Source organism: Sinohyriopsis cumingii, chromosome 14 (genome assembly GCF_028554795.1).
Source record: "Sinohyriopsis cumingii isolate HCF-2022 chromosome 14, ASM2855479v2, whole genome shotgun sequence".
Lineage (NCBI taxonomy): Eukaryota > Metazoa > Mollusca > Bivalvia > Unionida > Unionidae > Sinohyriopsis > Sinohyriopsis cumingii.
Window position 1 is genome coordinate 50,778,637 of NC_142974.1, and position 16,902 is coordinate 50,795,538.

General features: G+C 35.6%; 1 protein-coding gene across 1 annotated transcript in view; it reads left to right on the forward strand.

The window, feature by feature from the left end:
* The first annotated feature begins 2,492 nt into the window (after positions 1–2,492).
* The window catches only part of LOC149783778 (MAM and LDL-receptor class A domain-containing protein 1-like), a 33,458-nt gene continuing 19,048 nt past the window's right edge, over positions 2,493–16,902 (forward strand). Inside the window, exons 1-7 of the mRNA XM_089932909.1 lie at positions 2,493–2,644; positions 2,914–3,002; positions 3,922–4,002; positions 5,567–5,920; positions 8,251–8,409; positions 10,870–11,009; positions 15,147–15,354. Coding sequence (XP_089789035.1) covers positions 2,493–2,644; positions 2,914–3,002; positions 3,922–4,002; positions 5,567–5,920; positions 8,251–8,409; positions 10,870–11,009; positions 15,147–15,354 — 1,183 coding nt within the window. The remainder of the gene's footprint in view (positions 2,645–2,913; positions 3,003–3,921; positions 4,003–5,566; positions 5,921–8,250; positions 8,410–10,869; positions 11,010–15,146; positions 15,355–16,902) is intronic.

Below are 16,902 nucleotides of genomic sequence, written 5' to 3' on the forward strand. Positions count from 1 at the left end.
TCTAGCTGTTCCTTCTAGCCCCACCATTTGTTCCATCCTGGCGTCCAAGCAAATCATCTAGCTGTGCAGCGCTTGATCCATACCATCAATCCACACCTTAGTTATGATGCCATCCATACTTTCCAGCTGTTCATCACTCAGTCGATACCATTTGATGACTTTATGGCTTCCATTACAAATCGCCTTATGCCTCATGAAGTTGAGCAGTGGAACATTAGCATGACTGGGGATCTTATTAAGGGATCTATATATCCACCCAATAGTATCATTACTCCAGAAGTACAACTGTCTACACTGCCATCCATATGCCAGACACCAGTACTGGCAGATTTTTATTTTGACAAGCCATCCATACAGATTCATTGGTGGTTCTATGACAGTGTTTAAGATAATTTCCATGCCACATATATGCCTCCATTGACCTTGATCCTGACCAGGATGACCTGCACAAAGAACATGGGGATACCATCAGTTCTTTCATCCAAGTATGGGTTTTCTCACCATTCTCATCCTAGTACACCTTCCCTAACTTTGGGTGGTCTGAATTGTCATCCTCACAGAATCCATTTCCCAGATGAAATGGAAAACAACCAGATTGTATTTATTATTCCTTGGATTGTTTTATGCAGCAGCTAATATTATTTCACTTTCATTTCTACCTTAGCAAATGATCTTTCTCTCTCAATGGTTCCCCTCCTCCATACCACTTGTTTACAGGAGCAGCATAATGAGCAAACTTGTATCATTCCTGGACCACAGGCACAACTCAGAATGATGTCATATTCTTTTTAGATCATTTCAGCTTTTTGATAATTTGGGAACTCAGGTCTTTGTTAATCCAATGAGTTCACCCATCAGGGTATATGCTTTCTCACAAACCTCAACCTGGTATGTCTGCTCTACTTTTGTGTTGTCGGATTTGTCGTCCTTGCAGAATCCATTTGCCACATTTAATGGATCGCAAAGGATCTTAGCCACCTAAAAATGTTCCATTTACATTGCAATCTTAAGAACACCCCTTTTCCATGTTGACCTATTACAGCATCAGCATAATGAGAGAGATATTATAATTCCTGGACCAGAGGTACAAGCATGGTTGGCTCATGACAGGAATACCTCGTACATATGCAACCTTGTGTGACTGTATGCACAGATACAAGCACCTTAGGTTGGGGAACCCATTTGTCACTGGACTTTGACACTGTCAGCTACCAACAGGTTGTGGAGGACTCACGCCCCTTCACGAATCTCTTGCAGATGAAATCTGTCATCAAAGCCTTTCATTTTTGGAATTACTGTCTTCAGCACAAGGTGGTGCTTATTGCCTTATAAAACTTGGTGATGATGTTCCTTCTCAAACAGTGTAGCAATAAATCACTCCAACTCTGCATTCTGGTCTGGGAAACATCGTGATCAAGAGCATACATATTTCCAGCAGGCTACATGTCTTGGACAGTTCTCTTTCAAGAGAGAAGTACATGTCTTGGACAAGTCTCTTTCAAGAGAGAAGTACATGTCTTGGACAATTCTGTTTCAAGAGAGAACTACATGTCTTGGACAGTTCTCTTTCAAGAGAGAACTACATGTCTTGAACAATACTCTGTCAAGAGAGAACTACAGGTCTTGAACATTTCTCTGTGAAGAGGGAACTACATGTCTTGGATAATTCTCTGTCAAGGATGGGACAAATTCTCAATACAGAATTATATATTCACACTTTGGTTTCTCATTATATTTATTGAGCAGCTTCTGATGCGTGAAATCACAAACTGTCAACCTTCATTTTCCCCGTACCAGATCCTGAATCTTGGTCAGTTGACACTCTTTATCTTAGTTGAGAGGGTCTGTGGGCATTTGCCTATGCCCTGTGAACCTAATTGTATAGATTATACAGAAATTGAGGGACCAGGAGAGCAAATGATTGCCCCTCTCCACATTGCAAATCCTGGATCAGTGACCTTTTCGATCTACCAATAGATCTGCCAGGCTTGTCAAACAGCCTCTGACCCTTATGTTCCATCCTTGCCAGGACCATCTTCTCCTTTATGTTCACATCTTGTCCAGTAGGTCTTCCATCATTAACATTTCAACCATTCAGTAGTGGAAAGAATTGCAACTGCTAGAGGGCAATTCACTTTAACAGTGTGCGAAAGGACTTGTGCAATGTCATAAACATTATTCCTTTGAGTGTTTCTGCCCCATAAGTAGCTGACATTTTCTTGGGCTGTTTGAGGAGAAATTGTTGACCCCAAATAGTGTTAAAGGCTATCTTTCTATGGTATTGGACATGTTCTGTCATCATGGCATCATGGCAAACTTTGTATATCTTTGACTTGCATATGCTTAGAACAGTTATGTTGTTTGCTGGTTGTGATCAGTGAGCAATCAAAAAGTCATAACACAACCTCTCTCCTGTACTGACACCATGAAAGAAAACTTTCAAGCAGGACCCAGTATGTGTGTTCGAGTTTATATGAAGTAGACTGAAGAATATGAAGCATAAAGACCACTTTCCACAAGCTGTTCCAGGAAAAGAGGACATAATCCCTCAAGCCATCTTGTCATGGTTGAAGGGGATAATATGCATCACATACTCTGACAAATCACTAGAACAGAGTCTCTTCATGAAGTTCTCTGCTCAGAAGTAAGAGCAATTTCTGCAAGCCTTGCCATTAACCATCATGTTTCCATTGAAGATGTAATTGAGCCCATCAGTTGGCATGCACAGTCAACCAGCTTTTATCTACAAGTCTTGGCTCCATAGCGACAAACTCTGGATCTGGTCTCAGTCACACAAGCAGCTACTGGAACCAAACTGACATCAGCACAACCTCAGGACGGACACCCTATTTAGCTTTTGGTGGATTCAGCCAGAATTGTATGTGGTAAGATCTCATTATTTCTTCTTTCCAGACTTAACCACGTCAACTTGGGTTGTGCTGCTTGCAAGTTAGAAGAGTGGGTTAACCTTCATACGTGGAACCCAATGTTTTTCCCTCAAAGTATGGATTGGATGCTCAACATTGCCACTACCACTATTTATTTATCTAATCTTAATGTGATTGGGGATCATATACAAAGGAGAAATAAATATTTTAGTAAATTAAGTTTCTCCTATAATACTTACCCTGTCACATTGCTTTAATATCCTCCCATCCTCCCTGCAATGTGAGCATCCCATTACGCAGTGTTCCTCTCACCTGAAAACTAGCACCACCTGTAGGTGGTAAGGGGATGAAATGGCCATTAGTTATTTCCCTTTGTCTATACAAATACCAACATAAAAAATATAAATTTATTTCATTGGAGGGCTGGATTTGGGAAGCAGTAAGGCTTATATTCCTTATGTTAATGTGATTGGTGAAGAAGTATTCTAGGATAAATATAATGTACAGACTTAATAGAGATACCTTCTAATAGCAGACACTTTAGTAGTTATTTTGATACTAAGGATGTATAACTAACAAGTGAGAAAGATGGATTATGGGGTGTTGTTACTGCAAATTGATGTACATTATGTTAACATTGATTTAAAACCTTTCTTGCTTTTGCTAGCTATTATCATTTAGTGTTTTTGTATGTATGACCATCTTGTACTGGAAATAAAGTGACTGCATTTCATTCTGTCAGTTTTTATGAGAATAAAATTAGCACTTAAACTTGCCTGTTGATAATTTAAACAAGTTTTATGTCACTAATATTTATTATTTTTTATTCATTAAATTGTAAAGACATTTATTCTCTTAACCTTTTGAGAAAATCAACACACAGATACACATATTGTGAAACACTCTAACAGTCATACAAATTTCAACAAAAGAATGTTTTCTTTTGTTGGTTCTGGCAAAACAACATCTTTGTATAGGTAAGCATCATAATACTTATTTGTTTAATTTGTTACGATTTCTTTGTTAATTTTAGTTCCCGCCAATCCAACTTGTAACTTCCGTACATCTGACTGTGAATATCATGGAGACAAATGGTACCGGACCTTTGATGAAGGTATGTTACTTGTAGTATCTTAACGCTTTGCCAGTAAAGCATAGAAAGGCACATTCTTTGCAGAATAGTCATCCGTAGATACAGTTTATAACATTGTTTTGAATAATCAGAGTACAGAGTGAATTTTGTTTATTGTTGAACTGAGATTAGCTTGAAAACAAGACATAACTATCACTTTTCTAACATGGGATGACATCATGAACAGTTTGCTATGGTTGTAGATTAAGTTTTCAGCAATGCATTGATAGTTATCTTGATGTACATACCCTTCTCTTCTCATGATTTTCGTCTCATGATTTTCAGTTTCCAAAACTGACAATTAAAACAAATAGGAAGTAAATAAAATTTTATTGAGATCTTTCCTGTAATTTATTTTCCTGAAAACATGGGCATGTGGCTTTACACTAAATAAGCTCTTACCAACATTCCAATTTTAATTTAATGAGTTTAAATTGTTTTCTTTGTGACACACTATGATATGACTGGCACACCAGCCCTATCTTCGCATGTCACATGAAAAATTGAGTTTTCAAATCCCTTTTCCTGTTATATAAATTGGAATGTTGATTAGAATTTTTGTGCCTGTTTTCCACATAACACACACCACGATATGGCTGGCATGCCAGTTTTCCGTGTGTCACACCAAGATGTGACTGGAGGATCTGTTTTCCATGTGATACCCCATGTTATACTATGTGTGCCAGTTTTTCATGTGACACACCTTGATATACCTGGTCTGCTGGTTTTCCATGTGACATATAATGAATTCACTAGTATGCCAGTTTTTCATATGGCACAACATGATATGGCTAGTGTGCTGGTTTTTCATCTAACACACATGATATACATGCTATGCCATTTTCCATGTGACACAACATGATTTGGCTGGTGTCAGCTTTCCATGTGACACACCATGATATGCCTGGTGTGTCAATTTTCCAAGTGACACAGCATGGTATGGCTGGTGTGTTAGTTTTTCATTTGACACACTATATATCTGGTACGCCAATTTTCCATGTGACACACCATGATATACTTGGTGTGTGCCAGTTTACCATGTGACATATCTTCAGAGCTGCCAACCCTTATGATTTTACTATAAGTCTTATGGAAATGACCCATTAAATACAGATTTATGGAATAATAGCACAAATTACAGAAATATGGCTGTTTGTGGTAACAGATGGATAATGGTTTCTCCATGTTTGGTTCGGATCTGGGTTTCATGTTAGATTCAGTGGAGTTGGTTAGGGAACCAGTCTATCTTATCAGAGCACCTCAGACCCTTTAAATTGCTCATATATTGTGTATAATGTCTGCATGATCAAGCTGTTATTTTTTTAAAAAAATGGCACCAACACTATGTTATGGTGAAAGGGACAATAAATCTCTTAAATATTTTAATAGTACAGAAGTATATAAGGGAATATTTAGATTCTTGGGGAAAAAGTCAGGAAGGACAACAATTTCTTTTTGTGGACATCGTGTGCTGATTCAAATATGTCACAAGATGCCTTACAGTTTTAGTTAGATTGTATTTTATTGTTTCATTTATCTATTTCAGAAAAGATTGCTTACATGACAACATATGCTCAGGAAGGAGAACTGTCAGAATTGAAATCACCAAAGTTTACACCCATGTCATCTAGCAGTGTAACCTTCACTTACAAAATCAGCAAATGGACATCTGAGAAGTATGTGCTAAGTGTGGATGATGGCACAAACAGAACAGCAATGTGGCAGTTGGATGGAAGGAAACATGAAGGGATATTTAGGGACTGTGTAGACCTGCAGGGCTCCAGTGGAGTCAAGATTCAGCTGGTGTTCATTGTGGAGACTGGTCAGCCACTAAACACAACAAAGTTAACTACACCAGGGATCTTTGATATAACATATGACCTAAGTTCCTGCCCTGGAGGTAAAGCTAGGTTTTCTTGTTGTTCTTTTTAAATAGAGACATTTTATATATATATATATATATATATATATATATATATATATATCTGGGTTCTTATGAAACTTATTAGCTTTTTATCTTTCCACACAACTATGAAAGTTGATGCTATGAAGCATTTGTTTCTTTCCAAGTAATGTGTTTCTTATATAGCAATGGCAGGGGGAGGTAATGGACAAGAGTTTTTGTCCCTTGACTGTAGTTTTAATATTTCTGATCACCAGCATAAGAGTTCTATACTTCTGGACTATTCATTTGACAGTTGCTAGCACCAATCTACTTTGTTATCAACACAGATTAACTTCTTATTCTTGAGGAGTGTTTTAAAATATTTTCTTTATATTTTATTTACTACTTACTCTACATCTACAAAACGAGAACACTTGAAACAAATTATAGTAAACAGATTAATATTCTTTGATTCACTTGGATTATATTTTCTTTTCTGAGTAAATCAATGCACGGTGAATTCTATTGTACAATTGGGGATGATTTATTGACAAATTATCCTAGAAAGAAAAACATGGGGATGTATGTTTTCACGTCTTCTTAATTCACTTGAATAAATGTAGGAATATCGCACATTTATTTAATATTGGGTATTATAAAAAGTATTTATATTTTTTACATGTTTGTGAATTTCCAAAGTCCAGAAAATTGTGACTAAATGCTGTTGTTAGATTTCAATTTTGAATCAGCTTTTGGCATAATAACTTAAGGTTTATGAGTGGTAGAAAAAGAAACAATAAAAAAAACATGTAGTAATGAGGGTTTGTAAATATCACTCTCTTAGTAAGAGAGGTGGTTAATTGGATTTGACTGGCGTTATCTAGAGGATGACCTCCCTTGATTTTATAGCCCAGTGGGAGTAGATAGGTATATCAACAGAGAACTGAGCAAGACTATTGGGAAGAAATAATGCAATACTAGCCCCCGTTAGACAAGAAAAATAACAAAATTTAATCAATAACAATTAATAGTGGCAACTCCAATTCAGTCTGAGTTACGTCAAAAGAATTTAATAGCAGTGGCTAATTTAGATTTATTTTATCATAATAAAAAGTGGTGAAAAGAACGCAATTTCCACAAATGATTGCATTATCTTCCTCTCTTGACCTGTGCATAACGTCTTCCTATTCTGAATGCTTCATCTCTTTTTTGGACTTCCTAGTATTTTATTCTGAACACATAATCTCTTTTCTGGATTTCCAACTTCCCTCTTTGGCCTGTCCTGTGGCTTCCAAAAAGTGTTTCCTTAAAGGACAAAATTACCCATAAATTTCTAAGCGTATCACTTCTGTACATACATAAAGTTTCCTCATGTTACTCAGAAGCATAACCAGCTATCCAAACACTGCATAAATTCTGACCTAATTCGATAGATTATCTCTCTCGCTTCACAGCAACCGACCATAAATTAACATGTGAGCGGCAAATCTAGCATTACCTTATCTCTGTACCTATGCTACCAAATTTTACTCTTGCATAAAATTCGCACATTTCTAGCTCACAACTATCCCTAACCTACAAGACTATTTAAACATTACAAAATGCTAGCCACACGCAACCCAGATTTCAACTTTAAACATGTTTTGGATTACATCCGTATAATTTAAAAGGCTGACCACTACACATCCCCCTTTCCCAATGAAAAGTTTATGCTGGCATAACCTTTGAGAATTTCATGCAAATTGAACCAGGAAAATCAATCAATATTTTTTTAAACAAGCACTTATAAAAATGATGTTTAAACCCTTCAGATTTTAGGTCCCAATCTTTCTGTTTTGTTATTCAATTTCCCAACTTGGCTTTTGAAAAGTTGACTGGTATGACTACTATAGTCTTCATGGAAGCAAGCTGTCTAATCACTGATTACATTCCTTAATTTTGACAATCCTTTAATCTATAATTGAAAGATTACAACAATAATATTATCTTACTTGCTGTGGCTTTCATCATTTTGGTTTATGTATCTGACAGGGGTCATGGGGATTCATTGGTTTATTCCATTTGAGACCGAACATTTGTCTTAGGGGTGCATGTGGGTCAACCATGTATTTTCTCTTTGAGTTCTCAGAACTTAGAGTTGCATTTTCTGTATTTTAAACTACTTTGTCAGACCTTGTCAGTTAATGTGTAGTATCTAACAATGAGTGGGTAATGGTTTCATATTAAATTTATGAAACTCATGGAATAAATTCAGCATTAAAGTATTACCTCTTTGAGATACTATACATATAAAGTTGGAGTAACAAGAGTAAAATGTGTATTCTCTTCTTTGTCTTGCAAAACAGTGTTTCCAGCTGTTGTCTGTACCTTTGAGAGTATCTCTGCCTGCCCATTTGTGACTACCTGCAATGAAGAAGACAGCTACAGATTCCAAATCAGAACTGGTCCAAGCCTCTCATATTTCACTGGACCAAAGTCAGATTACACAACTCAGAATTACACAGGTAACTGATTCTGTTTCATACTTAGTTTCTATGACAACACAACAGTGGTTGGGTGTATAGTGATGTTCTTGTCTGTCCCTCTGTTCATCCATTAGTTTTTAGGGACAATTTTATGAACAAATTTGAAGTTTTTACATTTTTATTAGATGATTAATTTTTCTTTCATAATTTGACAATTTATTATTCAACATAGTCCAACTTTAGTTCATAGGTCAGGTACACCTTGGCTGAAACATGTTTGATTTCTTGTGTGCATTTTATTTCTTGAATAGTTAAGAATGCTTGACAGCAGACAGATGTTTTCATGTTTAATTCTAGGAATACTGTTTGTGGGGTTTGTGTGAATTGCGTACACTTATGTGTACATGCATCTTTTCAAAAGGCTGATATATAAAATGTCTAAATTCAAAATTTGTAGAGAGCCATAATATTGTAGCAAATCAATCAGCTACTGCCAGTAGACAGTGTAGAATGTTATTTCTTAAACAGCACACAATACTTTTTTATATCCAAAGACTAGTGGAAACAATGCATTAACCTTCATGTATCAATTCGGATCCAGAAATATTGTTTGCCACATGGGGATGGATGTAATGTAAACAAGCAGGCAAGGGTATGTGATTCCTGTAAGCTTTGGCATTATAAGCATTTTCATTTGACTGTTAGGGAAACTTACTCTAGGAAACATTCTGACTACGTCACATCGCATGCACCCCCTGAGTGATTTTATAAATAAAATTGTCACAAGATGGATACAGTGTGCCTCCGCTATGGCACACTCTGTTATTACACAAATTTGGATATAACACGGTCTGGTTTTATGGTTCCGAACTACCGTCTTAAAGTGGGGTCACACTGTCGTCTACTTATAAACAAGAAGAAGAAAATATACCTGTGTAAGTTTAAGCAGGTTGATATGAAAGGAGTAAAGACAGTGAAGCTGTTGGAAGCATAATTGCATGGGCTATTCAATTAATGCAATAATAATATGAGATGCACTGTGGGTTAATTTTTTAATTTCATCAGCCACTTTACAGCCTTTCACTTACCATTTTCATTAAGAATGCAATACATGTATACATCCTCAAGTCAAGCCTATTTGTAATGCTTGTACATCAAACATGTTTTGTAGAAAAATTTCCCAATAAGTGATGAGTCAGAACTCTAAACATGATTTAATTTACCATATAATACATGTCTGTTATTGAAGTGCATACTGCTGCATTTACTGTACATCAGCTGTTTGTAAGACTGTTACCAAAGTGCATTTTGCTGCAGTTACGTTAGATCTGCTGTTTGTAAGACTCTTATATTGAAGTACATACTGCTACATTTACTGTACATCAACTGTTTTTAATACTATATTATTCAAGTGCATAACATGCATTTCTTTGTTAAGCAGCTAATCTTTATTTTGTAGCAATGGTGTGAAAAATAACATCAAAATTTGACTTCAAAAGGTGTTGATAAATATCCCCCTTGACTGTGTCCACTGCATTGAGTGGACAGTCCAAAATCTTGGATGCATGCACTGTATGTAGGCCAATTAATTAACTATGTCCCTACATGGAGTGGACAATCCAAAATCTTGGATCATGCACTGTATTTAGGCCAATTAATTAACTATGTCCCTACATGGAGTGGACAATCCAAAATCTTGGATGCATGCAATGTATTTAGGCCAATTAATTAACTATGTCCCTACATGGAGTGGACAATCCAAAATCTTGGATCATGCACTGTATTTAGGCCAATTAATTAACTATGTCCCTACATGGAGTAGGCAATCCAAAAACTTGGATTCATGCAGTGGACAATCCAAAATCTTGGATGCATGCACTGTATTTAGGCCAATTAATTAACTATGTCCCTACATGGAGTGGACAATCCAAAATCTTGGATGCATGCACTGTATTTAGGCCAATCAATTATTTATGTCCCTACATGGAGTGGACAATCCAAAATCTTGGATGCATGCACTGTGTTTAGGCCAATTAATTAACTATGTCCCTACATGGAGTGGACAATCCAAAATATTGGATGCATGCACTGTATTTAGGCCAATTAATCTCCATATTTAGTGTGATAATGTTCCGAGGTAAGATATTATGTGGCTCCACTAAAAAAAATGCATATGTTATGATTATTTTTGTCACATTAATAGATACATTTTTTGTCATGATTGAGACTTGTTGGTCTCTAATCAGTTTAATTTGTGAATATTTGGTTCAGACAGATTCTCTGGTTCATGAACCTTCCCTGAGTTTACAGAAATTAGGTACTGTAATTATATCATTTTGTGCTGGTTCACATTGATGATCAGTGACTGTGCATGTATTCCGTGATGAGAGTGACATAGTTTTGCGAGTAAAAAAATCCCAGAAGAAATCCAAATATCATTCTTTATTTGTACATTGATGTACTTTAAGTCATCATCATTTCAAGTGCCTTTATTTGTAGGACACTACATGATAGCTGATGCAAGTTTCGGAGAGGAGGGAGATTCTGCAGAGTTTAAGATATCAGTCAGTGTTCAACCAGATCAGTATTACCTGTGGTATCGATACTATATGTCAGGGCCAAATGTTGGTAATTTACAGGTAGGTAGATACAAATTTACATTGATTTTTGTCTCATTTATAATATAGTGACAATGGTAACTGATTTATCATTCATAATTCCATGAAACAGAAACAGCATGTTTGTCTTACTTTATCCCTATTATTAAAACTACATTAAACAAATTATTCATATAATTTCATTGATACAATGAGACCAGTGGCCATAATGAGGGGCCTTGTAGCAAATGAGTACTATATTTTCCGTATAAGTTGCTGAAAATATTATTGTATAATTTATAATAGGATTTTGAAATTTAGCCATATGACACAACTTGAGATTACCATGATGCTACTGTAATAATATCGCTTCTTGAGCAACTTTCATTTCCCATCAGGAAAGGATTTGCCGAAAACTATATCTGCCTTCCATATTTTGTCTATTTTTCACCATTTATTTCCCTCCCTCTCTCTCTCTCTCTCTCTCTCTACAGTATGAACAGGTCAAAATAAAAATGTGCCTACAGTTTATGAATGTCTTGTCAAGCAATTTGGTTTCTTGGTTTTAGGTACAGCACCATAAGTACTGTATTTTATATAATTTTTCATACACTCTAATGTTTGTTTACACTGTTAAGTCATAAAGGTCATTATTACATAATATATTTAATCTGCTAAAAAAAAATCATACATAAAAGATGGTTTTATAATAGAGAGAAAGTGTAACAACAGATGTGCCAGAATAAAGTAGAACTATCTTTCCAATCTTATTAAAATAATGGATACAAGTAAAGTCATTGTGACAAATCTAGTCCACAAGTATTGAACTGGGGCCATGAGTGGCTGAGTGGTCTAAAGTGCTTTCCGTTATGGATCACTGCCATCTCACCTCTCTCTGTGTGGGTTCGAGTCTCGGATTCAGCTAATGTGGGTATGTGAGAAAGCTTGCCAGTAGCTTCTCGTGGGTTGATGGTTCTTTCCTGGGGTTTTCCCAGGTTCTTCCTCCACCAATTAATAGTGTCCTACATCTATAGCCTATTGTGTGCTGAAAAATGGCGTCTAACCCTACAACAACAGCAACAACTTGAACTACTTTACCTGTACCAAGATAAATTCATTTTCGTTATATCCTAGTTTTATTCCTTAAGTCCAACTCTTTAGCAATTAACACTGTTTACAAATTAATGTATTTATCTTGACTGAAGAAATATGATATGTATATTTATATAATTTTCATTTACTATTTTATTGCTGTTTTTTCCTTGGCAAAAGCTTAAAGATGGTCTGTACACTAAACAAAATAGCATGAAGAAATACTGAAATATCTGTCTCTCTTTCTCTCATATTTTGCTCAGTAAAGACTTATGTAAATCAAATAAAACAATACTTATTATAATGCTTCAGCACAAAATTATCCAATGGATATAATTTAAATATTGACAGTCATGTAGATATTTTGGAGAGTGGACATTATTTAAATATTGACAGCCATGTAGATATTTTGGAGAGTGACATAATTTAAATATTGACAGTCATGTAGATATTTTGGAGAGTGGACATAATTTAAATATTGACAGTCTTGTAGATATTTTGGAGAGTGGACATAATTTAAATATTGACAGTCATGTAGATATTTTGGAGAGTGGACATTATATAAATATTGACAGTCATGTAGATATTTTGGAGAGTGGACATTATTTAAATATTGACAGTCTTATAGATATTTTGGAGAGTGGACATAATTTAAATATTGACAGTCATGTAGATATTTTGGAGAGCTCTTCAGTGTTAGGTACTTAATTTTTTTCATATATGATTTCTTCCCCAAATGATATTTGTTTTACACATTTTTTTTTCCTGCTTTGAAAAAATGATAATTTTTTCATGTGTGACAAATTACATGGAACAAAGTATGTTATTTAGTGCTGAGCAAATTACAAGAGAGTGCTTTGATCAAGGACCTGTTATGGTAGCTGATCCCAGCTGATCCAATGCTAATATTTGAACACTCACCTTTTTGATCTCAAGTCTAGCATGCTAGCCATTGGAACATTACAGTGCCTTCATCTGAATCATCTGGTCATTTGAACGGTCTCCAGGTCAATCTTTTGCTTTCTGTATCACTTTTTAAATGGGTCTTCAGGTCAATCTCTTGCTTTCTGTATCACTTTGGAAATGGGTCTCCAGGTCAATCTCTTGCTTTCTGTATCACTTTGGAAATGGGTCTTCAGGTCAATCTCTTGCTTTCTGTATCACTTTGGAAATGGGTCTCCAGGTCAATCTCTTGCTTTCTGTATCACTTTGGAAATGGGTCTTCAGGTCAATCTCTTGCTTTCTGTATCACTTTGGAAATGGGTCTCCAGGTCAATCTCTTGCTTTCTGTATCACTTTGGAAATGGGTCTCCAGGTCAATCTCTTGCTTTCTGTATCACTTTGGAAATGGGTCTCCAAGTCAATCTCTTGCTTTCTGTATCACTTTGGAAATGGGTCTCCAGGTCAATCTCTTGCTTTCTGTATCACTTTGGAAATGGGTCTCCAGGTCAATCTCTTGCTTCCTGTATCACTTTGGAAATGGGTCTCCAGGTCAATCTCTTGCTTCCTGTATAACTTGGAAATGGGTCTCCAGGTCAATCTCTTGCTTTCTGTATCACTTTGGAAATGGGTCTCCAGGTCAATCTCTTGCTTTCTGTATCACTGTGGAAATGAGTATTGGAGATTGAGCATATCGGCCATCCATATTTGACATCAAGTAATTTGGTGGATTTGTTAATCCTTCCTTCCTCATCATATTTATCACAAAAACTTTAGACCCTGTTAATATTTGATAAAAAGTTTCATAAATAAAACTGGTTTGCAATCATGTTGTACAATTTACACTGCATTTGGTATTTAATTTATTTGATATTTTTGAAAAACAACATGATCAATCCAATTTTAGTCGTCAGAAGCTTATACCAAAGAGAAAAAGTATAGATGGGATAAAGACTTAAAATACAAGGAATAAAATTGTAGATTTCTTTTTGATGTCACATTTTTCAAAACAACCTACACACCATTGTCATACAAGATTAACACCTATCAGTGTGTGACTTAATATATAGATAGCTCCAGTATGTGTCCTATCTGGTCTAATCTACGGAAATAGCATTGACTGTCCAGGCATTTTATATCAGGAGCTGGTGAGACAAAGGATAGAAGCCATGCTTTCTCCTTGTTGCCAATAGATCTGCCAGTGGTTGATCCTAGAGGGCACATTTATGAGGGAAAACTGAGGGATGAAGTGGCCCTTGTATTACGGGACAGCAATGTTCAATGTTAAAATCTATATTCAACTAACTAGGAATAAAATGTGCATGTATAGATGTACAAACACATCAGCTCAAGTTCAGTAAATATGAAGATAAAGAATTGCAAGGGAGGCGGGATGTCTAGAAGGATACACATTCCAAATAATATCAACATGTAATACAACAAGATAATGGATATAAAGGTAATGTGTATGAAATATAGGGTTAAATAAGGTGCATTCTCTCAAGAAGTCCAAGATTTTTGTATATGTATAAGGCAGTTTGCCCACATGAGAAGATATGCAAATATCAATGTATTCATAAGGAGTGCACTGGATGACACAAGATAACATCATGTGTAATCATGTTAACAATCTGTGTAAGAGTGATTGGCACTCAGCTTTAAGAGGTTCATGTTAGGACTGGTCGGCCTGGTGTCAGGATAATGTGACTGGATGGGACATCGTGCTACATGTCTGCGGCATGATGCCCCAGTGCAAGACATCACAATAAACTGCCACAATGCAGACATCGTAGCGATATGGCTTAAAATATGTTAAAAGCTATGTTAAAAATCCAAATCACACACACACACACTCAGATTTTCAGCATATCGGATCACTCTGCATTTCATCAGACTTATATTTCATCTAAGTAAGTCACTGGATTCAATACTTAAAATGTCAGTCAAGATTTAAGTTCAGTTGGTGAAAATCAGACCTGGAATTACTGTAAGACCACAAACCCTAGAGATAAAGTCATCAATAAAATAATTAAAGCAATCTTATCTCACTATTTGGAGATAAAATTTTATGATAGATTTATGTCACCACTTAATGTGGAAAAAAGAAAGGAAACAAATTCCATTTTGAATGTTTATTCCTTTTTCTAGGTACATATCACTGACAAAGATAGAGCAGTCTCTGTTCTTGTCGATGAGCGTTACGGTGATCAGGGAAAATCCTGGTACCCAGCATGTTCAGTTCTTCCAAGTACAAATCTAAGTATGTATGATATTGTCTTCACGGCAACTCGAGGAAATGGCACGCAAGGAGACATTGCTGTTGATGACATTGAGCTTAACCACAATCCTTGTCCTTGTAAGTGTAGTTAAACTTGTTGTATTATCTCTAATTGTTTTTACATTTTGTTTTTCATTAAATTTGAATGAATGTAAGCCAGAAATAATTGAAATCGGCAAACCTTGTTTTGTTTGTTTTAATATAATGAAAATTAAGAGGACATACATAATTTTGATTTTTCAACGGATAAATAGTGTACGAAAATTACAGGGTATAAAAATGTGGTACTATAGCAGTTATTTGAATGTTAATTCCATCTATAAATAAAGGCCACGCAAGAGTTTGCTCAATTGTGTTTGGTTCACACCTGACACCACTGATTGTTAAACTCTTAAAATTACAAACATTGTTCCCTTAAGTTGGGTATATAAACTAAACCCTTCTTTTCAACCATATTGACAGAGACAACAAGTGAATAAATCTATTTTTAGAAAAAGGGTTTTTGTAATATAGCTGCTCACCTTATAGCTTCGTTACAATGGTCCATTGATAGGACTGCAAATGTAAGGTTTTAGTATTTGTCTACTTATTTGTAGTAATCTTAGACATTGGTTAAATAGTATTCACTTCACTGCTTATTTTTGTATTTTCATAAATATCAGTCGAGTCAGAAAACAACTTTGTCCTTGCAGCGCTTCTTGCGAATTCTACAACATGTCTCATATGTTTATGACCTGTACAGTTGCATTTTAAAGCTAAATCTTCATTAACTATATTTTGACTTTGCTTTCTATGAATAGTGTATATTTTTCTGAATATATTTGCCCAGTGGTTTACAGAAACAGACAATCTAATAAAGTGGTACTTCCCAGACAGAGCAATGTCTGCCATTATTTCGCCACTACAGGCTCACTTGTGGTTTCAAACTGATTTTATGAAGAAATAATGTACACATATTAGTCAGAATATCCAGGTCACAGATTCTATTCTTAAAACAAAAATTACTATTTACATACTATTGTTTAAGTTTTGAAGCACACATTTGTATGTTTTTATCAACAAAGGATAATTTGTGAAAATCGGGTAATGACAAGGCTAGTTGCCAACTTACTCCGGAAAGAGTTAATGGTCAGTTAGCTGTCAAAATACATGTTTGTAAATGTACAAAGAACTTTCTTATCAGTGCATTTGTTATCAATACTAGCTACTTGATGTTTGATGCCTACATTTTGCCTTGAGCTATAGCACAACATTGGAACTAACCTGGCCAAGGAGAGGGAGCATCTCAAAATATACTGTCACTCAATGTACCTCTAAAAATAGCACAGGTTGAAGTCATTTTCACTTTTGTAAAAGAAGAAGGTTAAGATTACATGTTTTAAGCAACTTAGTTGCCCACTTTGCCTGGTAGCGTGCTCCCTGTATATACCAGACCTGTTTACCCGTCTGTATTTTACCGTATTTGTACAGAATAAAGCCTATCAGTACGGTCATAAGGTCATTGAGCTGAAAATATGATTTAAGGTTGCATTTATTTATTTATTTTTTTAATTCATTTTTAAGAGGTTTTTATTCCGTTTTGTTTCGTTGTTTCATCTCTTCGGTCCGCATCCGCAGTCTTTGCCA